This window comes from Squalius cephalus (genome assembly GCF_949319135.1).
Source record: "Squalius cephalus genome assembly, chromosome: 22".
Classification (NCBI taxonomy): domain Eukaryota; kingdom Metazoa; phylum Chordata; class Actinopteri; order Cypriniformes; family Leuciscidae; genus Squalius; species Squalius cephalus.
Window position 1 is genome coordinate 2,344,604 of NC_137143.1, and position 23,980 is coordinate 2,368,583.

The 23,980-nt window shown below is 37.9% G+C and overlaps 2 protein-coding genes across 6 annotated transcripts in view; both read left to right on the forward strand.

The window, feature by feature from the left end:
• The window catches only part of elmo2 (engulfment and cell motility 2), a 47,477-nt gene extending 34,261 nt beyond the window's left edge, over positions 1-13,216 (forward strand). For both annotated transcript variants that reach the window (XM_079857468.1, XM_079857469.1), the window contains exons 13-21: positions 817-921; positions 2,306-2,414; positions 2,659-2,795; positions 3,448-3,611; positions 3,856-3,968; positions 6,858-6,965; positions 8,934-9,016; positions 9,924-10,001; positions 11,948-13,216. In XM_079857468.1, the coding sequence (XP_079713594.1) occupies positions 817-921; positions 2,306-2,414; positions 2,659-2,795; positions 3,448-3,611; positions 3,856-3,968; positions 6,858-6,965; positions 8,934-9,016; positions 9,924-10,001; positions 11,948-12,148 (1,098 nt within the window). In that variant the 3' untranslated portion in view covers positions 12,149-13,216. The remainder of the gene's footprint in view (positions 1-816; positions 922-2,305; positions 2,415-2,658; positions 2,796-3,447; positions 3,612-3,855; positions 3,969-6,857; positions 6,966-8,933; positions 9,017-9,923; positions 10,002-11,947) is intronic.
• A 4,449-nt stretch (positions 13,217-17,665) lies between these two features.
• The window catches only part of itga7 (integrin, alpha 7), a 51,145-nt gene continuing 44,830 nt past the window's right edge, over positions 17,666-23,980 (forward strand). The window contains exon 1 of one of the 4 annotated variants that reach the window (XM_079857266.1): positions 17,666-18,039. In XM_079857266.1, coding sequence (XP_079713392.1) covers positions 17,843-18,039 — 197 coding nt within the window. In that variant the 5' untranslated portion in view covers positions 17,666-17,842. The remainder of the gene's footprint in view (positions 18,040-23,980) is intronic. The other 3 variants (XM_079857267.1, XM_079857265.1, XM_079857264.1) reach the window with 3 other exon arrangements.

Consider the following 23,980-nt stretch of genomic DNA (forward strand, 5'->3'; position numbering starts at 1 on the left):
GGCGATCAGTGATAGTGATGTGTTGAAGTGTGTGTAATGTGATGGTTTAATGGCGATCAGTGATAGTGATGTGTTGAAGTGTGTGTAATGTGATGGTTTAATGGTGATCAGTGATAGTGATGTGTTGAAGTGTGTGTAATGTGATAGTTTAATGGTGATCAGTGATAGTGATGTGTTGAAGTGTGTGTAATGTGATGGTTTAATGGCGATCAGTGATAGTGATGTGTTGAAGTGTGTGTAATGTGATGGTTTAATGGTGATCAGTGATAGTGATGTGTTGAAGTGTGTGTAATGTGATGGTTTAATGGCGATCAGTGATAGTGATGTGTTGAAGTGTGTGTAATGTGATGGTTTAATGGCGATCAGTGATAGTGATGTGTTGAAGTGTGTGTAATGTGATGGTTTAATGGTGATCAGTGATAGTGATGTGTTGAAGTATGTGTAATGTGATGGTTTAATGGTGATCAGTGATAGTGATGTGTTGAAGTGTGTGTAATGTGATGGTTTAATGGCGATCAGTGATAGTGATGTGTTGAAGTGTGTGTAATGTGATGGTTTAATGGCGATCAGTGATAGTGATGTGTTGAAGTGTGTGTAATGTGATGGTTTAATGGCGATCAGTGATAGTGATGTGTTGAAGTGTGTGTAATGTGATGGTTTAATGGCGATCAGTGATAGTGATGTGTTGAAGTGTGTGTAATGTGATGGTTTAATGGTGATCAGTGATAGTGATGTGTTGAAGTGTGTGTAATGTGATGGTTTAATGGTGATCAGTGATAGTGATGTGCTGTTGTGTGTGTTTTGGTTTGTTCACAGAATCCAATGAATCCTGCCATGGATTTCACTCAGACGCCACCGGGAATGCTGGCGCTCGACAACATGCTGTACCTCGCCAAACTACACCAGGACACGTATATCAGAGTAAGAGCTCACAGTCAGAACCATTACCTCTTTTATGTCTTTTCTCAAGCACTGTGTGCTATAATATTATTGTATAGTATTTGTCAGATAGCCATCAGAGTGAATTAAAGCCAGAGCTGAAATGCTGAAAGTTTAGTTCCCAGGATCAAACACAAGTAACATTATTGAGCCAAAGCGTGTTTGTTTAAATAGAGCCAGAGTTACAAAAACAGAAAGAAGGAAATAAAAATCGCTGTGAACAAGAGTGATAATGCGACGGAATGTCAATGTTTGCGGTATCATGCGCTTCTATTGATCACGAGAGTATTACACTAAATGATTATAGAAACGAGTATACAGTGCTATGCATAAGTTTAGACACCCATGCTAAAGTTGACTAAAAAGAGGAATAAAAAATCATCTTTTGGAAATTTAACTTAATGCCTTAATTAAAAAAATTAGGAAAAATCCAACCTTTAAGGACACCAATTTTATTTGTGAATGAATAATGTATCGTAAATAAATAAATGTTCTTCCTTAAAATACAGGGTGCATAAGTTTGGACACCCCTGTGTTAAATTCCCATAGAGGCAGGCAGAGTTTTATTTTTAAAGGCCAGTTACTTCATGGATCCAGGATACTCTGCATCCTGATAAAGTTCCCTTGGCCTCTGGAATTAAAATAGCCCCACATCATCACATAGCCTTCACCATACCTAGAGATTGGCATGGTTTTATTTCAGTTAGCCTAATAGCTGGTTTGATTTGCATTGAGAGATGATCTTATGGAAAGTACCCCATGCCAATCTCTAGGTATGGTGAAGGCTATGTGATGATGTGGGGCTATTTTAATTCCAAAGTGTGATGTGATGTGGCATGAGGATGTTTTGTGAGAGTGCAGACTGTGGAACTTTTCACAGTGTGTGTACTTACAGTGTACTGGTCTTAGTGAGTGCTGGGTAATATACGGTAACTACAGGGGTTAAGGTTAGGTTCAGGGTTAGTACCCAGTTATTATTACCCAGTTATTGTAATTACTATAATAAGTACATAGGATGTACATGGGGAACAGGACTGTAAAATAAAGTGCTGCCACTATGAGAACAAAAGTTTCCATTCAAATACTGTTGAAGTTGAAATCACTTGAAAAGTCAAAATTATGACATACTAATTACAATTATGACTTAAATTTCATAATTATGAGATGAAAAGTCAAAATAGTGAATTTAAAAAAAAAGTTTTTAAAAAGTTTTTTGACATTTTGTCATGATTTAGATTTATGCTATAACTTGAATTTAGTAGTCTTTATGGCAGAATTATACATTTTTAATCTCCTAATTTCGATTTAGTATGTCATATTTTTGACTTTTTGTCATATGGCCTGCACACGTGCTTGTGTGTTTCAGATAGTCCTGGAGAACAGCAGTCGAGAGGATAAACACGAGTGTCCGTTCGGTCGCTGTGCGATTGAGCTGACGCGGATGCTGTGTGATCTTCTACAGGTCGGAGAACTGCGTGAGTGTTCTGCGTGTTCTGTTATCTGTGCAGTGGATTGTATCGCGGGAAATAGAGATCCGATAATGTCCTGATGATCCCACTGCTTGATCGGATCACAGTGATCAAGTGTAAACACAGACATCAATATTCTGGATTGTTACATTTTCAGAAGCAACAGCTGTTTCTGCAGTGTGTGTGTGTGAGATGTAGATGTAAACAGAGGCCTGTGTAAATGCGCACGTGAACTGGTGTGTCTCCGCAGCGAATGAAGGCTGTAACGACTTCCATCCGATGTTCTTCACGCATGAGCGCGCCTGGGAAGAGTTCTTCTGTGTGTGTATTCAACTGCTCAACAAGACCTGGAAAGAGATGAGGGCCACTGCAGAAGATTTCAACAAGGTGAGTGTGTGTGTGTGTGTGTGTGTGTGTGTGTGTGTGTGTGTGTGATGGGTAGGTTTAGGGGTCGGGTTAGTGTGTGAGTGTGTGTGTGATGGGTTGGTTTAGGGTTTAGGGTTTGTGCGAGTGTGTGTGTGTGAGTGTGTGTGTGATGGGTAGGTTTAGGGGTCAGGTTAGTGTGTGTAATGGGTTGGTTTAGGGTTAGTGTGTGTGTGTGTGTGTGTGTGTGTGTGTGTGTGTGTGTGTGTGTGTGTGTGTGATGGGTAGGTTTAGGGTCAGTGTGTGTGTGTGTGTGTGTGTGTGTGTGATGGGTAGGTTTAGGGTTAGTGTGTGTGTGTGTGTGTGTGTGTGTGTGTGTGTGTGAGTGTGTGTGTGATGGGTAGGTTTAGGGGTCAGGTTAGTGTGTGTAATGGGTTGGTTTAGGGTTAGTGTGTGTGTGTGTGTGTGATGGGTAGAGTTAAGGTTAGTGTGTGTGTGATGGGTAGGGTTAGGGTTAGTGTGTGTGTGTGTGTGTGTGTGTGTGTGTGTGTGTGTGTGTGTGAGAGTGTGTGTTAGTGTAGGGGGACGGAATATACAGTTTGTACAGTATAAAAACAATTACGCCTATTGAATATCCTCACAAGTATAGCAAATCAAACCTGTGTGTGTGTTTCAGGTGATGACAGTCGTGCGTGAGCAGATCACCAGAGCTCTGGCCATGAAGCCCCCGTCACTGGAGCAGCTGCGGGTCAAACTGCGCAGTTTGAGTTACTCTGAGATCCTGCGTCTGCGTCAGTCTGAGAGAATGAGCCAAGACGACTTCCAGTCGCCTCCCATAATGTGAGTTACGTCACATGACCTGCTCAGATGTGTGTGTGAGATCCTCTGATGTGTGTGTGTGTTCTGTGTCCGTCAGTGAGAAGGCTTGAGATCCTCTGATGTGTGTGTGTGTGTGTGTGTGTGTGTGTGTGTGTGTGTGTGTGTCTGTGTGTGTGTGTGTGTGTGTGTGTGTGTTCTGTCTCCGTCAGTGAGAAGGCTTGAGATCCTCTGATGTGTGTGTGTGTGTGTGTTCTGTGTCCGTCAGTGAGCTCCGTGAGCGGATCCAGCCGGAGATCCTGGAGTTGATCAAACAGCAGAGACTGAACCGTCTGTGTGAGGGAAGCTGCTTCCGCAAACTCGGCAACAGACGGAGACAAGGTGAACCTCACTTCTGCTGACATCACTCATTTAAAGGGATAGTTCACCCAAACATGAAGATTAGCCCATGATTTACCCACCCTCAAGTCATCCTAGGTGTAAATGACATTCTTCTTTCAGACGAATACAATCAGAGTTATATTAAAAAATGTCCTGGCTCTTCCAAGCTTTAATAACGGCAGTGAATGACTGTTTCTGTTTTGAAGTCCATAAAAGTGCATCTATCATCATAAAAGTGCATCTATCATCATAAAAGTGCATCTATCCATCATTAAAGTGCATCTGTCCATCATAAAACTGCATATATCATCATAAAAGTGCATCTATCATCATAAAAGTGGATCTATCCATCATTAAAGTGCATCTGTCATCATAAAAGTGCATCTATCCATCATAAAAGTGCATAAGTCCTACCTCTCTGATAGCAAGCAGTTTGTTGTGATGGGTGACTGCAAGCCTGAGGTCGGTGTGGTGCACTCTGGTGTTCCCCAGGGATCAGTTTTGGGCCCTTTACTTTTTATTATTTACATTTGGCCAACTTTTAAGAACACTTGGTCTTCACTTTCACTTTTATGCCGATGACACTCAGATCTATATACATTCAAAACCTGATGTCAATATGCCTGTGTCTCTTCTTTCTCAATGTTTTACTGAGATTAAAAAATAGATGTCCGAACATGTTCTCTGTCTAAACAGTGACAAGACTGAAGTGATGCTTATTGGTTCACCTCATCAGTTGCGTAAAGCAGAGTTCATAGCCTTAAGTGTGGATGGCTCTGCTTTGCAATTCCAAACTAAACTAAAAAATCTGGGGGTGATATTTGACGCCAATTTAACATTTGACCATCATGTTCGTAACACAGTCAAAGCATCATTTTTTCATCTCAGAAACATTGCCAAATTACAACCCATGTTGACTTTCTCTGTGGCTGAAAAGTTAATCAACACTTTTGTTTTTTCACGTATTGATTATTGTAATGCTTTGCTGGCTGGAGTTTCTAAAGCTACCCTAAGTAAATTACATCAGCTGCTAGGATTCTGACTAGGACCAGTGCAAGGGAGCACATCACACCTATCCTGGAAAAATTGCACTGGCTTCCTGTTAGTTTTCGTATCGATTTAAAAATTCTCATGCTCACTTATAAGGCCTTGAATAATTTGGCCCCTCAATATTTGTGTGAGCTTTTAACCCTCTACACTCCTACACGTGCTCTACGCTCTTCTGAAGCTGGTCTTCAAACAACACGGCTAAAAACTATGGGTGATCAGGCTTTTTCTTCTTTGGCTCCTAAATTGTGGAATTCCCTGCCCTCTGAGAATCCCTTAGTGTTTTTAAATCATCCCTTAAAACTTACTTTTTTAGGGTAGCGTTTATGTGATTCATGTGATTAGTATGTTTGTTATTATATTGGCTTTTTATTTTGATTGTTTGGTTATTTTTTTACTGTCTGCACTGTTATGTGTATCTTTTAATTTCATATTTTTATGTAAAGCGCTTTGAGATGCTACTTTTAAAGGCGCTATATAAAATAAAGTTTATTATTATTATTATTATTATAAAAGTGCATCTGTCCATCATAAAAGTGCATCTGTCCATCATAAAAGCGCATCTATCCATCATAAAAGTGCATCTGTCCATCATAAAAGTGCATCTATCCATCATAAAAGTGCATCTATCCATCATAAAAGTGCATCTGTCCATCATAAAAGCGCATCTATCCATCATAAAAGTGCATCTGTCCATCATAAAAGTGCATCTATCATCATAAAAGCGCATCTGTCCATCTTAAAAGTCCATCTATCCATCATAAAAGTGCATCTATCATCATAAAAGTGCATCTGTCCATCATAAAAGCGCATCTATCCATCTTAAAAGTCCATCTATCCATCATAAAAGTGCATCTATCATCATAAAAGTGCATCTGTCCATCATAAAAGCGCATCTATCCATCATAAAAGTGCATCTATCATCATAAAAGTGCATCTATCCATCATAAAAGTGCATCTATCATCATAAAAGTGCATCTATCCATCATAAAAGTGCATCTATCATCATAAAAGTGCATCTATCCATCATAAAAGTGCATCTATCCATCATAAAAGTGCATCTATCCATCATGAAAGTGCATCTGTCCATCATAAAAGCGCATCTATCCATCATAAAAGTGCATCTGTCCATCATAAAAGTGCATCTATCATCATAAAAGCGCATCTGTCCATCTTAAAAGTCCATCTATCCATCATAAAAGTGCATCTGTCCATCATAAAAGTGCATCTATCCATCTTAAAAGTCCATCTATCCATCATAAAAGTGCATCTATCATCATAAAAGTGCATCTGTCCATCATAAAAGCGCATCTATCCATCTTAAAAGTCCATCTATCCATCATAAAAGTGCATCTATCATCATAAAAGTGCATCTGTCCATCATAAAAGCGCATCTATCCATCATAAAAGTGCATCTATCATCATAAAAGTGCATCTGTCCATCATAAATGTGCATCTATCCATCATAAAAGTGCATCTGTCCATCATAAAAGTACATCTATCATCATAAAAGTGCATCTATCCATCATAAAAGTGCATCTATCCATCATAAAAGTGCATCTGTCCATCATAAAAGTGCATCTATCCATCATAAAAGTGCATCTGTCCATCATAAAATTGCATTTTGTAAAACTGCCATTGTAAAGCTTGAAAGAGCCAGGACATTTGTTTATTTAATTTACCGCCCCCGGGAGCGCAAGTTCATTCCCTAATTTACCGACGTGCGTCTGTGGAGGGAAAGTCCGCTGTGTGTCGGGTGCAAAATAGCAATGATACATGAAGTCAACTGCGCTGGGTGCAAGATAGGGCCCTGTGTCTGATGATCTTTATTTCCTCTCTCAGAGAAGTTCTGGTTCTGCCGCCTGTCGTTGAATCACAAGGTCCTTCACTATGGAGATCTGGACGAGTCTCCGCAGGGTGAAGTGGCGTTCGAACTGCTCACCGATAAGAGTGAGTCCATATACAAGCACTCAGTGTTATTAGCATGTGCTGAACAGTGAATGAAGGTAAAATGATGCCTTAGAGAATCGCATGCGCAGGGTAAGATTTGTCAAAGTCTACATAAGATTGCAAGCGTAAATTAAATTTGCATGTGCAAGAGAAGATTTGTAAAGGTGTAAATCGCCTTTCAAGTTTAAGAAATAATTGCAGCATTTTACTGTTATTCGTAAGTATAATTCATGTATTGTGAATCATGCTAAGGCAATATGGAGCTTAAAATATGACAATATGATTTGAATTTGAATTGTGTAAATTTGAATCATTTACAAGTGAAATCTAATAAAATTGAATTTTAGGTGGTAGTTTAAATAGTTCTGAATTAGATTTTTTTAAAACGAATATTGAACATTTGAAATTTAACAAATTGAAATGTTTTTATGGCTGAATTTTATAGACATGTATTTTCAAACAGCTAGTTTTTTTGTTCTGAATTCTTATACTGCAAATATTCAGTTTAAAAAAATACAGATTCAAGTTTTCAAGATGAAGAAATTCGGAACTTCAAATTCAGTTTTCTAAAATTCAATCTCAAAAATTCAGATCTTACAGAAAGTAGGTCACAGGTCATCCACAGGGAAGAGTAAATGATCTCAGATAAGTCGAACAGAGCACTGCAGTAGTTTTCTGCCGCAAATGCGGTGGTGGTTCAAGAGAATCCGTGTATCTTTCGTTCAGTTGTTTTTTTATTTAATATTAAGAGTAGAAAAATGAGAAAACAGCTTGAGTATTAGATTTCTAATATTCTAGTAATAATAGTCCGCTGCTGCAGTTGCACGGAGCTTACAAAACTTAACGTGTGTATTGCAACTAGGCTACATTTCATTTGCTCATCAAACTAGACTAACGAATGGCTCGGTACAACAGAAGAGCCTAGACAGGGCTTTCTCTCTGTGTAGACCAGCGGTTGGTCTGAATTTGCTATACTGTAGCCTAGTCACGTTTTATCGTGAAACGCTGTGATTTATTCCAAAGTGACTCAGGCATATATAATGCATTTAACGTTAAATAATCTAAATGTTGACTTTCAAAAGTTGGCGCGCCAAGAAGGCTATTCTCTGTATTTTGGTTCATTTTTGGTGTGCGCCAGAAAGATCTAAAGAGACCGAGACGCGCTAAAGCAGCGCATCATGTTGTTTTATTTATTTTTCAACGGCATGATATTTTGTAGTCAGTTTGAATGTACACAAATAAAAATATACATTTTACTGTTTCGAATGATGTCATATTATCTGTATGACTATAAATAACATAGTATTAAGTTATTTCCCAGCACGGATTCTCTTGAACCACCACCGCGTTTGCGGCAGAAAACTACTGCAGTGCAGCCAAAATGCTCTGTTCGACTTATCTGAGATCCTTTACTCTTCCCTGTGGATGACCTGTGACCTACTTTTAGAAAACTAAAATTTTAGAAAACTGAATTGGAAGTTCCGAATTTCTTCATCTTGAAAACTTGAATCTGTATTTTTTTAAACTGAATATTTGCAGTATAAGAATTCAGAACAAAAAAACTAGCTGTTTGAAAATACATGTCTATAAAATTCAGCCATAAAAACATTTCAATTTGTTAAATTTCAAATGTTCAATATTCGTTTTAAAAAAATCTAATTCAGAACTATTTAAACTACCACCTAAAATTCAATTTGATCAGATTTCACTTGTAAATAATTCAAATTTACACAATTCAAATTCAAATCATATTGTCATATTTTAAGCTCCATAAGGCAAAATAAATATGATTTGTATTCTTCTGACCTCTATTTTTCCACGCTTACACATTTGGCACGTTTTTTTTCCCGCCAAAATACGACTGCAATCTTATGATCACTTTCTCAAATCTTACCCTGTGCATGTTATTCTTTATGGCATAATTTTCCCTTCATAACAGTGAACTAAAGCTCTGTCGTTGTCACACAGTTCCTGTGTCGGATATGAAAGCAGTTCTGACCGGGAAAGACTGTCCACACATGAAGGAGAAGAGCGCGCTCAAACAGAACAAGGTCAGAACTTTATCTCCATCCTCCAGCGCACGATTGAACACAACTGTGCTTTGAGTGTTTCACAGGATTTCACAGCACATTACCAGGTTTTATTTTCACAGAATACTTTACAATAGCTCCTCATTCTTACATTTATGAAACAAATACAGTATGTCAAGAGACGTGGCAGAGTCTGGTCAAGGCTTTTCTCCCTCTTAAACCTTCGGGAATTGTTTGGTTTAACTAGAACGTTTTGCTAACGTTCCCATTAAGTTATGAAAGCATTATTTCTGAATGTTCTCTGAACGTTCAAAACAACCAGTTTTTTAAATGTATTAAAGTCCCCATGTGGTGAAATTCCAGATTTTAATGTTGTTTATGTGTCTATGTGGTGTTTTTAATCTGCTTTAAGACAAAGCATGTGTAAATTCATAAGTCGACAGCATTGCTGAGTATTTCCTCCTTAAAACTGCAGTGAACCAAAGACAGTCTCAAAAACACGCTTTGAAATCGCTGGTGTTTCTGACGTCACAAACTACCTTGTAACCAATCAGATCAACGTGTGATCGTCAACCAGTGGATCTCTGAGCTGAGTGAGAGTGGAGGCGGGGCTCATTTGCATATTCATAGAATCGCGTATACTAAACACCAGTGATTTCTAAGCGTGTTTTTGAGACTGTCTTTGGTTCACTGCAGTTTTAAGGAGGAAATACTCAGCAATGCTGTCGACTAATGAATTTACACATGGTTTGTCTTAAAGCATATTAAAAACACCACATAGACACATAAACAACATTAAAAGCTGGATTTTAACAATACTGGAAGAGCGTTAGTTCATAACTCATTCTGAGAGTGGAGTGTGTTACTGTTAATGTTTTAGCATGATGAACAACACACCTGAAGTGTGTGAACTGTCCTGTGTTTGCAGGAAGTTTTAGAGTTGGCGTTTTCCATCCTATATGATCCTGATGAAGCTCTCAACTTTGTGGCACCCAACAAATATGAGGTGAGTCTGAAAAACAGCACAATTAAATCACAAATATGACATATCTTCTGTTTATCAGTAACTGTTTAATTACTAAACTCTTTCTGTAATAGAGCTCAATCTTAGAAATTGCATTTGTTTCCAAGGACTCTTATTTTGATCTCTTTCATGGAGTCTCAGGGTGCTTCTCATTTCTTATTTGTGCATCCTCGTTTCCTTTCCTCGCTTCCTTTCCTCGCGTCTCAGCTCCGCCCCCTGTAGGATGCGAGGGAAGGATGCAAGGAAAAGACGCGAGGACGGAGCAATCGAATGTAACTTTTTTTTATACATTGGAATACTTGATCACTCGAGCGTCACTTCATCGCGTCATCAGCAGCGCTCAAATGATCTGCCCTTATGTTGTTGAAGTTGGTTTATTTAAGAAATTCATAATAAATAATAATAAAGCAAGATACCCTGTTGAAATATGTGAGATGTGTGTGGTATATATAAACTGCAAAGGTAAAGTATAAATTAAAATGATTGTGATCGATGTGAAGGGGGAGGAGAATTTAGACATGCGTCACGTTTAAGTCGATAAAACTCTTCCGCATAGGATACACCTGTGCATCCTCACTCATGACTCCTCAGGAAGCCTCCTCACTCCTCGATCCTCGACTCCTCGCAGTGCAATTAGAGAATTGAGATGTCCTTCAATATGGCTGAGCTCGATCGGTTTCCGGGTCATAGGATGGAGGACGGAGGAGAGAGGAGACGAGGAGGGATATTGAGAAGCACCCTCAGTTTCACTTCCTGTGTTTCTTCCTCATTTGTTTCCTTGGTTGATTGGCACCTGTGTCTAGTTAGTTATTGGTTATCGTTTGTTTCCTCTGTTGACGGTCAGTCCTTCAAGGCTGTTTTTGACCGTTTCAGCATCCAATTTCCCCTTACAACTTCAACACTCAAAGATAAAATGGCAACGTTTCTAATCAATTCGATTTTTTAGAGTTAAAGGGGTCATGAGATAAAGGATAAAATTTCCCTTTAGATTTTGCTAGTTAGTTAGCAATAAAAATTTCAGAGATTTCAAGTGCACAGTATCCGAATCTAAACTAATTCATTGTAAATTAATTTTCCAGGTCACAGATAAAAACCCTTCCACTGGATTTACTTCATGTCATGTGCTTTTAAATGAATCCAATCTCTAGACACAGTGGATTAAACGAAAAATAAATGGACAATGCTTATAATAAAATAAGAAATCATACAACATTATTATTTCTTCAATAATACAATAGTATTGTTTTTTCACTTTCAATAATGCAACAGCAGCCTATTTTGTTTCAGTAAAACTGTATTAAAACACTTAAATTAGTCCAAGCACATGTTAAATTATTGTTCAGTAATTTTACCCAATTAAATTAACAGGAAACAAAAATATCACTTAATGATGCTTTTTTGTTAAACTTTGCCCTATAATTATTTTAAGGCTTTTAATGACATTCCCTTTTACAGTTAAATTCAAGACTCAAGATGACATTTGATTAGGATAATGACATGATTATGTGAAATATTCCATATGAGATAGATGTTTTAGATTTCATTTCCACATTTTCTGAACGTTTTAAAGTTGTTCATAACCAACCGGACACTTGCATTATTTCTCTGTCGCCATCACAACATTTTTAAATATTTATAAATTCAAAATACACTAAATATTTGGATTTCTGATCGCCATTTTCTACAAAAATTTTAAAAATAGAAATAAAATTGTATGCTAATAGTCAGCTGCTAATATGTACTTTTGACAGTGTGTGTTTCCGCCACTCAGTGTGTGTAACCGCAGTCACTCCGGCCGATGGTGACGTCACACGCATACACACTATAGGCCATGTGACCACAGTGGATTCTGTTGTTTTGAATGTGCTATTTGGCACTTTATTCTGTAATTATGTATTAGATAAATGACATGTGTTTCTGTGGAGCAGTACTGCATCTGGACCGATGGACTCTCGGCTCTGCTGGGGAAGGAGTTGGGCAGCGATCTCACACGAAGTGACCTTGACACATTAATGAGCATGGAGATGAAGCTCCGCCTCCTGGACCTGGAGAACATCACCATCCCCGAGGCTCCGCCCCCTGTGCCGAAAGAGCCCAGCACATACAACTTCACATACAACTACGGATGAGACGCTCGTCCGTTTAAGCAGTGTGTGTTTCTGTGTCAGAGGTGAAGTGTGTCACTAAAGATACATTTTCTTTCTTGTTTGTGTGACACACTTCACCTTTCAGCGAGTGTATGTGCCTATACTACACATGAACTATGAGAGAATTTTTTCAGTTCCTTTTCAGATGTTTGCCAGGCAGAAAAACAAGCGGTTCTTCTGTCTTCAAGTATTCGAGTCACACAAGAGCATCATTCTGTGTTTAAACATTGTAAGGCATCTACTTTCATGTGCTGACGTGATGTTAAAAAAGCTTATATGAGTAACAAAACTGAACAATTAGTAACTTTGTACCCGTCCGAAGATAACTAATATTTACTGACGTTTGCCTTTGTCAATAGAAATATATTTTTGTACTTGATGTGAAAGACACTACATGATACATTTGCATGAAGCGGAGAAAGAACGAAAGAGCAAGAGGATGGAAATGTATTGTTATGCTGATTTTTGACTCGTAGTTGATGTTTAACAGGATCTGCTCCGTGATTCAGATGTCACCTGCCCCTTCCACAACTGTATGTGATAATAGCCATAAGATTTCTTTTGGGTTATTTCTTTGTTACGGGGAGAAATACCTGCTGCTGTGCTGATGTTTGTCTTCTCTCTGGCTTTCATATTTGCTTGCCATAGAATAAAGTTGAAAACACAGAGCCCAGAGATGGATCACTGACAGAGGTTTTAATTATTTGCTCAGATTTGCTTCATCATAAGCCTGTGACGGCTGGTCGTTTTTGAACGTTTTAGTGGCAGGTATCAGTATTTGGGTTGAAATATTGTACACATTATAATTATATAGTGCCTTCAGAAAGTATTAATTCCCCTTTATTTCTCATTGAAGAGAAGGTTTTTGATTTGTAAATGTTTTGATTTTACTGTTATTGAAGGAATACTAAAATATTTCAACATTAAAGAAAAGGGTGTGAATACTTCCTAAAGGCCACTGTATGTGAACTATATATATTGTGCTGCCTTTATCATAGTAATTGCTATGGATTTGTGTGCAATAATAAAATTTGTTAAAGTCATAGCTTGATATTTGTTTGTGATTTTTCATAAATCATTTGATCCAGTAAAATGCAGTTATAGACAAACCATCTATTCAACAGCCTGTCGTAAATGATTCCTTATATATTACATTTGTTACATAAAAATTTTATTAAATCAACTTTTTATAATATCATTTAGCCTCATGCAAACCTTAATTAGAACACAGTTTAACTCTTATTGATACCAGATAGCGATGAGTAATTTAACTTATTTACACCGTTACATGAGTGCAAATTAAATGAATAAATAAATATAATACAGTAACACTTTACAATAAGGTCTAATTTGTTAAAATTAGTTAATGCATTAGCTAACAATATATATTTTACAATATATTTTTTGTCTTTGTTAAAGGTGACATATTATGCCCCTTTTCACAAGATGTAATATAATCTATGGTGTCCCCAGAATGTGTCAGTGAAATTTCATCTCAAAATACCCCCAGATCATTTATTACAGCTTGTCAAATTTGCCCCTTTTTGGCTGTGAGCAAAAACGCCCCAATATTATCTTTTGTGTGTGTCCCTTTAAATGCAAATGAGCTTTAGCTCCGCCTCCGTTCAGAAGAGGGCGGAGCCTTTACACGATCGTCAGATTCTCCGGCAATAACAAAACGGGCCAATCTCACTCATCCAGAATCCCAGAATAACCAGTAGCGAGTGCAGCCTTATGGAGAGAGTTTCACTTTTAGACGCTCCTGGACGTTTCTGAATGGTTAGTGGAGACATGTATGTAGTTGTTGTGGAGTTACATTAATTCATCTCATCGACTTGCATGTTGTCATGTTTAAAGCGTAACTCTCGCCAAAATGCAACCTAGGGTCTTTTTGTTAATCTACCTGAGGCAAACTTTCGTTTAAAAGCATAATTAGAATGGAAACGCCACTTTAAGGTTTGACCGAATTTTCGTTTTCGGTCAAATTGCCTTGTGAATGGGAGTGATTGGGGCACGCGACTGTGATAGCATCAAAACCGCTATTTTTAAAACATTAAGAAAGCTCAACACAACATGAAACTGTGCTGGAAGTATCACCAGGGGCTCTACACATGAACTCGAGCATTGAGAACATTGTTTGTGCACACAGAGTTTACTAAAAAGAAAGATTTTGAACAACTCACTGTGGCTGTGTCCACCGGCATTTTGACAGTCAAAAATAGTCGATCTCCGAATGCGAATGAACTGACTCTGAATTTTAGGATGGTTTCTTATATGAGGATCCTTTTTCAAATACAAGGTCAATATTGATTTTCACTAATGACAAAACAACAAATTATCCGTGTCAGTGAATTTATATGGAACTAGCTTTAGGAGCTTTCCATCTTTACTCTGCTCCCTGTTACGTTGCATTCGGAGATCGACTAAACGTAAACACGACTTCCCACCTCGTACGTACGAACTTCCCAGGAGGACTTGAAGGCACCAAAAGAAAACCCCGAGCTCCCCACTCGTATTTACGACATTGTGGTGGCGTTCATGTGCGTTCAACTCGTAAATACGATCTTTACGAGATGACTTGAACACCAGGGCCGGTAATAGTATAATAAGATCCTCTTCATACGTCAGAAGGAGAGTGAAATCTGATCGGCTTATTTTCTCACATGCTTGCAGAGAAAGACTCACCAAAACAAACTTACTGCGTTTCACTTTTCACGTTTTCTGGGTTGGTAGAAGCACCAGGGACCCGATTATAGCACTTAAACACGGGAAAAGTCAGATTTTCATGATATGATTTCATAATACAAACAATTCAAAATTAGATGTTAAATGTTAAAGGGGACATTTAGTAAAATAAAAATCAAATATAAATCAAATTGTTAATTGTTTGTTCATGTTAGTTCACAGTACATTTAACGAGTTTGCTTGCCCATAAAATCTTTCAGATATTAGGTTAAACTTATTTGGCTTGCTGTCCACTGAAGAGGGGCTCGATGAAGCAGCTTCAACTCGAGCTCTGATATACCCCCCAGTGGCTAAATGTAGGATATGATAATTGAAGGGCAAGGTACCGGAGATGAAGGTGGAGTTTGGGGAGGTGGAGGGATACTGGAACAGCTTGATGCTAGAGAGAGGTAAGCGGCTGCTTATATACTCAGGCTGTTGATTGAAAGATTAGATGGGCTCACTCCTCCCTAACTTGCGTTTAGGAACTTCATTAAATAATGCTATAGTAATCAGGTATCTAGATTACTAGTATTTTTTTTTTCATACTTCATTGAAATGATGTGATGAAGTGATGCTGGAAAAAGCTCCTCCTCACTCTGAGCATCACACTGTGCTTCTCCCCACACATTTATAACAAGAAGCACTGAAGGCCAAAGATGTAAATTAATAAATAGCATTCAGTTACATGCAGAGAGTTCACAAATGTTAAGTGTTCAGAACAGTCTTATCCTAAAAGATGACTGCAAATATGTGACCCAGGACCACAAAACCAGTCACATGGGTACATTTTTTTTAAATTGAGGTGTATACATAATTTGAAATCTGATAAATAAGTTTTCCATTGATGTGTGGTTTGTTAGGATAGGACAATATTTGGTCGAGATACAACTATTGTAAATCTGGAATCTGAGGATGCAAAAAAATCAAAACATTGAGAAAATCTCCTTTAAAGTTGTGCATTTATGTTCACGATTGTGCTGCATTCACTCACACAAATAAATGTTTTATATATTTACGGGAGGAAATTTACTAAATATCTTCATGGAACATGATCTTTACTTCATATCCTAGTGATTTTGGGCATAAAAGAAAAATCTATAATTTTGACCCATACAATGTATTGTTGGCTATTGCCACAAATATACCCGTGCGACACATATATTCATATCACTTTTAAACGAACACTGAATGTCAAGCACTTTTCCGTGCGCAGGAACGTGTTTATAGCTTGTGAGATCTTGACTGACAGTTGCACAAGGCCCGAGAGGAAGTGAGGAGGTCACATGACTCATGGGAACAGCTGTGGCCACACGTCACAACACTGTCGACACCGAGACTACAGCACAAAATCATCTTCACGTTCTCTTCATCAGATATTCTTCTCATTATCTAATCTTACAATCAATGCAATGATACATTTTCACGTCCATAAAATAAAGAGTGGATGCTATCAGACATGACAGAAGTATCTTGAAAGTACTAGAGTCGTCTGTATTTTCAAAGCTTCATGTGAGGAATGGACCGAAATATACATGTGTATTAACATGATTCCATAAACAATTATTATTTTACAGTGTCCTTGTTACATCTGTTACACATACTTACTGTAGTAATGACAGTAAATGATGCATAATTACATGCAACTTAACTTAAACCAACCCCTAACCCAATAGTAAGTACATGTTAATTATTATTAATAAGTATACTTAAATGTATAATTACTAGGACACCTTAAAATAAAGTGTAACCCAAATTCTGCTATGATGACAGCATCATCAACTCTTCAATCATATTGCATGTTTTTATTTAAATCACTTTATCTCATGTTTCCTTTGGTTTGTCGATATTGGAAGATCTGTCATTATAGTAGAATTTGGGTTACACTTTATTTTAAGGTGTCTTTGTTACACTGTAATTTTAAATGTATGTACTGACTAATATGAATTAGCTTCATGTACTTACTATAGTGTTAGGAATAGGGTTTAGTTTAAAGTCCCCCTGTAATCAATCATTTTATCCCTTAAAACTCATTCTTCATGCCTTAAAATATTTTGAATGTAACTCGACACCCTTCCCTCATTTAGTATGCGCAGTTATATGAATATGCAAATAAGCCCCGCCTCCACTCACTCACTCAGCTCAGAGATCCACTGGTTGACGATCACACGTTGATCTGATTGGGTACAAGGTAGTTTGTGACGTCAGAAACACCAGCGATTTCAAAGCGTGTTTTTGAGACTGTCTTTGGTTCACTGCAGTTTTAAGGAGGAAATACTCAGCAATGCTGTCGACTTATGAATTTACACATGGTTTGTCTTAAAGCATATTAAAAACACCACATAGACACATAGACAACATTAAAAGCTGGATTTTCACCACAGGAAGTTAAGTTGCATGTAATAATGCATAATTTACTGTTGTTACTACAGCTAGAAGGTGTAACAAATGTAACAAGAGTCGATGTAAAATGAAGAGTTACCGCATTAACATTGCATGACCTTGAGCACAAGTCCAGTGCATGAACTGCAAGAAATCAGCCCAGTTGAACACACAGTATCTATATCATCTGTAAAGTGTAGCCTCAATGCAACTGAACGACACTTTCACACTCTGTGCCGAGAGCATGTTTGAAAAGTTACAGGAATTAAAATGTGCCTTTTCTAAATGTATGTTTTGTGGACTGACTCAACATAGATCTGCATTCCTGTAATCTCCAGCGCTTCCTCGGATCCTGATCAATGTGGCACGGATCGCTGAGTGATGATGTCAGCTGAGGGGGTGTGTGTGGTCTATTCACAGCTCTGTGTGTGTGTGTGTGTGGCACTGCACTTGTGCTCAGTCTGTCTTTGGCAGTCTTACTCCCAGCTCGAGAGGATCTCAGACTCTGATCTCTTCTGAAGACCTTCTAGTGTGTGTTGTGTTGTGGATCAGGACTCGTCCAGGACTGTCATGTCCGTCGGGAACGCACACCGGAGGAGCTCGGATCGACCCCTGCTCCTGTCCCTGCTCCTGCTTTCCCTCGGCTCGCGGATCTCAGCGTTTAACCTGGACACGAGCACCGTCCTCATCAAGGAGGGAGAGCCCGGAAGCTTCTTCGGCTTCTCGCTGGCTTTACACCAGCAGATCACACCTGAACCCCACAGCTGGTGAGTCCCACAGGACTCCATGACTCAGGACAAATATCGGAACATTTTCAAGTCAAGATACATTTACTTGAGAAGTAAAATTACTGAAGATATTAAGTCTCGCTTCATGAAAAATGTGTCAAATTGGAAGTGAGTTTGTGCTTAACAAGAACAAATGGTAACACTTTATTTTACAGTGTCCTTGTTAGATATTTTACATGTACTTACTGTAGTAATAACAGTAAATTATGCATAATTACATGCAACTAACCCTCAACCAAACCCCTAACCCTACCCTAACCCTATAGTAAGTACATGTAGTTGATTAATATTACTCAGCACTTAAATATATAATCACACTGTAACAATGACACCTTAAAATAAAGTATAACCGAACAAATATCAGCCAATGGGGTCTGAAAAATAAACTTGTTTTCCCTTTGAATTAAGATTATTTGGCTACACTTTATTTGTTACACTGTAATTACACATGTGAGTAATATTAAGTAACTACATGTACTTACTATAGGGAATATGATTTGGTTTGGTTTAGTTGCATGTAATAATGCATAATTTATAGTTATTACTATTGTAACTACATGACGTAACACGGTCAAATAAAGTGTTACCTATTATTCTTCTGACCTTACTAGCACATATTTGTTCTTGCTTTAAGCATAAACTCTTTCAGTGAACAAGACTTAGTATCTTCAGTCTTTCTTCTTCAGTAAATGTGTCTTGATTTAAGGATGTATAGATATTTGTGCTACAAAAATATTAAGAACATATTTTTTTTGTTGTGCATGTCCTGCACTATTGATTCAGCTCATGTAGACGGCAAAAGATCTGTCTGTTTAATAGTGTGTGTGTGTGTGTGTGTGTGTGTGTGTGTGTGTGTGTGTGTGTGTGTGTGTGTGTGTGTGTGTGTGTGTGTGTCATGCTGAATGACTCTGCGATCAGAGACGGATCTGTTAATATTCAGGACGATGTTCAGTCAGTGACACAGCAGATATGATCGAACACACACTGTTAAAGCTGGATGTTAAAGACATACAGTGTGTGTGTGTGTGTGTGTGTGTGTGTGTGTGTGTGTGTGTGTAAGATGAGTTACAGTGAGAAGCATTACGCTGTGATGACCTCACTGCTTATTATCAACTATTATTAGAAGCCAGCATCACTGTTATTGTTGCTCACTAAGTATTAAAGACAAAAATGAATCCTCTCATCATGTGATCAGTCGCACCAGTTTGACCAGTTTCACCAGTTTGACCAGAAAACAGATGAAAAGAGAGAAGAGACCAGAATCTGGAGACTTTTACTTGATAAAAATCACTCGTATGATTCATTTGACTAATGTGGAGTATATGAATGGTTACTGTAACTTGATAGTCCACATTCTTCTAACTATAAGTAACTACATGTCATCTAACTCTCATTAGAGTATTAGTGGACTGTTAGCTTCGGGTTCGGGTTAGTAGAGTAAGTTGTAAAATTACTTATAGTCAGTAAAATGTCTAAAGTGAACTTTCGAAGTATTTCCAAATTAAATGCATGCATATTTCTTCGTTTTTATAGAAGAACGAGTCAGGACTGTGTTCTCTACGTCACATGATCACAGCTTTATTCAGGATCATCCTCTCAGAGAAACCAGCTCTACTGTGACCTGTCAATCAACATGAATGTGCACTGATTTGAATGGAAATCAGGAGCAGAGCATTTAGAGTCTGTAATAATGCATAATACAGTCGGTCAGGATGGTCAACTAGTAACCCAACAGTGACTGGTCGACTATTGATTTAAAGGGAACTGATGTGTCAGTCTCAGACGTCACGCACCGTTGGCAGAGCGTCTGATGCACAAGACACACAACATGGAGACTAGTGGATTTCCAGGATTTACAGTGTGTCTCTTTTTCTTCAATGGTCCATCTGGAAACAAATCCATGTATGATCACTTTAGTCTTAATTTTTTAATGTACTGAGTGTTGTGCCTTTAAGATGTCAAGTTAAAATAGTTTTAACTTTCTCTTTCTCGCTCCGTAAATGATGTGTAAATGTATTTCTGTAGATCGTGTCCATCAGAGCTGTGTGTTTACTAGTGTCCGACACACACTCTCGACTCACGCTGGAGTCCGTCTGTCTCTGGCGTCTAAAAGGAGGTTGTGTGTGTTTAAGATATAAGGTTACAAGACGCTGTTAAAAGCTGCCGCATTAAAATGCAGAAAGCATTCACTGTGTCTTAAACACTAATTTGACCAACTTGAAATTAGTCGAGAGGAAATCAGTCTTTCTTTTCTGGTTCAAATTAGGTCGAACTAACTTTAAAAAGCCCAATCTTGAAGATTTGTTTTTGAGTTCGGGTCACCAGCAGATCTTTCTGAGAGTTATAAATAATGCATGGCCAGTCCTGTTTGCATTACTTGATGAGCTCGTAGCATTAATGAAGTATTTCTTGGTTTTATTTCTATTTCTCAGGTTATATATATATTGATCCTTGAAGGGAAACTTCAGAAGTGCAGCCAGACATAAACCCAATCTCTGTGACTCACTGGCTTCTGGTGCTTTCTCCTCCTTTATAAACGTTCTAGATTACAGAAGTTAGTGGATTTAGAGATTATGTTATTGGATCCAGGGAAATTCCTGAAGGAAACCGTTGGTGTGTGTGAGATCTCGATGTCGGACGCCTCAGGCCGGTGATCTTTCTCTGACTCACGCTGAGATCAGATCCACCGTTCCCAGTGTTCGGCCAGTAAATGCACGTTTGGACACAATTGATTGGCCTTGTGTGAGGAAGTCATGTGGTGCGGTCTATTGCTGTGTGTGAGCTCTATTTATACTGTGTGAGATCGGCTGCCCGTTATAGAGCGCCGCTGAGAGACCCGACCTCACACACTCCTGCACTGAGGCAGATTCTCATCAATATAGAGTTATTAAACACTGTTCCTGTCACCCTTCTACATCCACACACACACACACACACACACACACTTCTTATGTAGGCTTTCAGAGGCTCATGACAAAAACACTTTATTTTGACTGTCCACTTTAGACATTCTACTGACTAAGTAACTTTGCAACAGTTATTAGAGTATTAGACTGTGTGCTTAATATTTGCTTATAGTGTGTGTGTGTCAGTGATGCGCGGGTCAATGTATAAACAAACCGCACCCGACCGACGTTTTCAACTAACCCGCCCGCAACTCGGACCGCAAAAAACGAAAAAGAAAATATTGTACCCGACCCGCTTCCTGACCCGCATTTTTTTTAAAGTATAGCTATAATGCTCATCGTAGCTCTTAATATAACTTAATATTCTAATTTTGTCAAGAATTATAAAAAATCGTCAATATAAGCTCATAATTTGTACTAAAATAGTCTAAATATTTAGTTTTAAAAACAATTTTAAAAAGCTGGCTATGTCTATTTTGATGTTTCTGCGCAAGTTCAGCAGACAGTGAGGTTCGGGTTTGTTCCGATCAGAGCTCGTGAGCGGAGAGCGCATTTCTGAATATTCCGCTCCGCTCATGGTCGCTCGCCCAACCCAGATGGCCTGCTGGTTCGAAAATATGTGGAATAAGGGCTGCCTCCGACTATTTTTTTTTCTTGTCGACTAGTTGTTCATTTAAGCCATTCGTGGACAAATAGCCCCTTTATATTAAATTAATTACTTAAAGGCTAGCCTACAGGAATAAGCGTAATGACCGCACGCTTAAAGCTTGCCACAAAGAACCGGTTGAAGTAATGATTATGAATGTGTCTAAATTAGCAAGGAGACATTTAATTGTTTAGTAATAAACTGGTGTTTTCTGTGTCGCTGCAAAGATGAAGTTGACAATGCGGAGATTGCGGACTCGCCATGAACGCCAGAGAGAAATGTATACATTTCATATGGATTAGCCTACATAATCAGAGTATAGCCTATTTATTTTGGTTTGAATATTTTCGTTTAAAAGTAGACATTTCAAGCTTTCTGTAATATATAGCCTATATTTATCAAATCTGTGAGGCACAAGTTGAGTTTCGGCGCCCTCCAGTTCACATGCAGTGATCGCGTACCGGCGCCTTATTTTGTCTGCTATATATTTGCTTCTTATTTAATAAATACGGGCAATTGATTGATAAAACATTGATCAAAATTAAGATACAATTTATACAAAACGAAAATCTTTTAAAAAGAGTTTTCTATAAAACAAAACTTAATGAAGTCGTCAAAATCATGTTTTACCAAAAACAGCGCCGTTGCTAGGAGGGCGCCAGCGCCTCTGCCTCTCAGCGCCTCTGCCTCACGAGTGGATGATAGCCCTGAAGACGCCTAGCAATGATATACCTTTAGTGGTAGTATACCTTTAGTTAAGTTATCGCAGCGCGCTAAGAGACAATGTTATTGGAAAATGCAGCCCAGGTATATTCATAATGGAGATTCCAAAGCTCTCTTCTTTGGTCAGAACCATGGAGAGCGATCGCGGATTTACTTTTACAATGCAACACAATATTTAAAGAGCATCAAGCTATTAAAATCTATATTATGTATACACACAGATAATATAACAGTAGGCTATATTAGTCAATATTTTTTTATTAGGTTAAGCAGTGATTGGATAACGTTTTTTTATTTTATTTTATTTAACGTTTTTAATTTAAGGCCCACCCACAATTGGTCTGGGCCGGGTTTCCCGATAACGATGTATCTTAGCTCTTACAGTTTTTTTCAGTCGCTAACAAGCGTTTGTCCAACCAGTGTTCACATTTTCAAAACTCTAAACACAATTAGCACAGCATCAGTCTTTTGTGGCCATACCATTCACATATTTCTTGTATTTTTCACACAATATGCAGTCAGTGAACACATTTCCATAATGCTTAAATTTTCTTAACAGACAAGCTATACCTCCCAACAAAATTATAGAGTGTTTTTGTAGTATTTACAAATGTTAACACACAACATCCCACAACAGCAAAAACAATATTCCAAACCTTAGATACAGTATGGACTGCATATATTTACTGTATTTACCATTTACATGAAACTTTTACCATTTTTGTAAATTTCATGATTTTAGCAAAATGTGATTTTGATTGCTAGCAAAATGTGTTGCTTTTTGAACAATGTCATGAAGAAACAAGCTTTTCGAGTCCATATGCATCTTCCTGTAATGATGCTGAAAATCCAGCTTTTCATCACAGGAATACTGTAAATTACATTTTACACATGACATACATATTTTTTTAAAAAGAAATCAGTTATTTCAAATTGTACTAATATTTTTACAATATGAAAGTTTATAAAAACCTCTGCTTCTGCAATGATATCAGTTCAGAAACAATATATCAGTGAGAGAGTCAAGGAGCTACAACGACAATATGTCCAGATATAGTGTACTGTATATTCAATTCAATGTCCAGTTCTATAAGCTTTGCACTTTGCAAGTAGGTAACCTACACAGTAATATGTTACAGTACAGTATAGTATACAGTGATGATATGATTTACATAAACTTTGTTTTGAGAGTTATGGAATTGGAGGCCAACCAGGCCCCTCATGAATTCATATACATAGATGAGGCAGGATTCAATCTGGCCAAAAGGCGTCGACCTGGACAAAATGTAATGTTTTTGCTGTTGTTTTTTTGTTCAGAATGCTCTTGTGTGTTTCATGGATATTTTTCTACTGTACCTCCTGTAGTAAACAGTAAAGGAATAAAAACTGATTTGCTTTTTACTGGAATGCTTATGAATGTGACTGTACTGTACATGTGGACATACAGTTCCCAACCAAGAAATTTAGTGTAAAACGGTGGATTGCATGTTTTGCATGCAGATACCTGTAAAACTGAAACATAAAAGTCTATGCAGTTTTAGTAATGTCAACAATAGCCAGTATTTTGAAACCTGGTGTACTTTGATTGACTGCATGTACCTTGTGAAGTGAAAACAAGTGTTATTCTTTGACAGAATAATTTCAT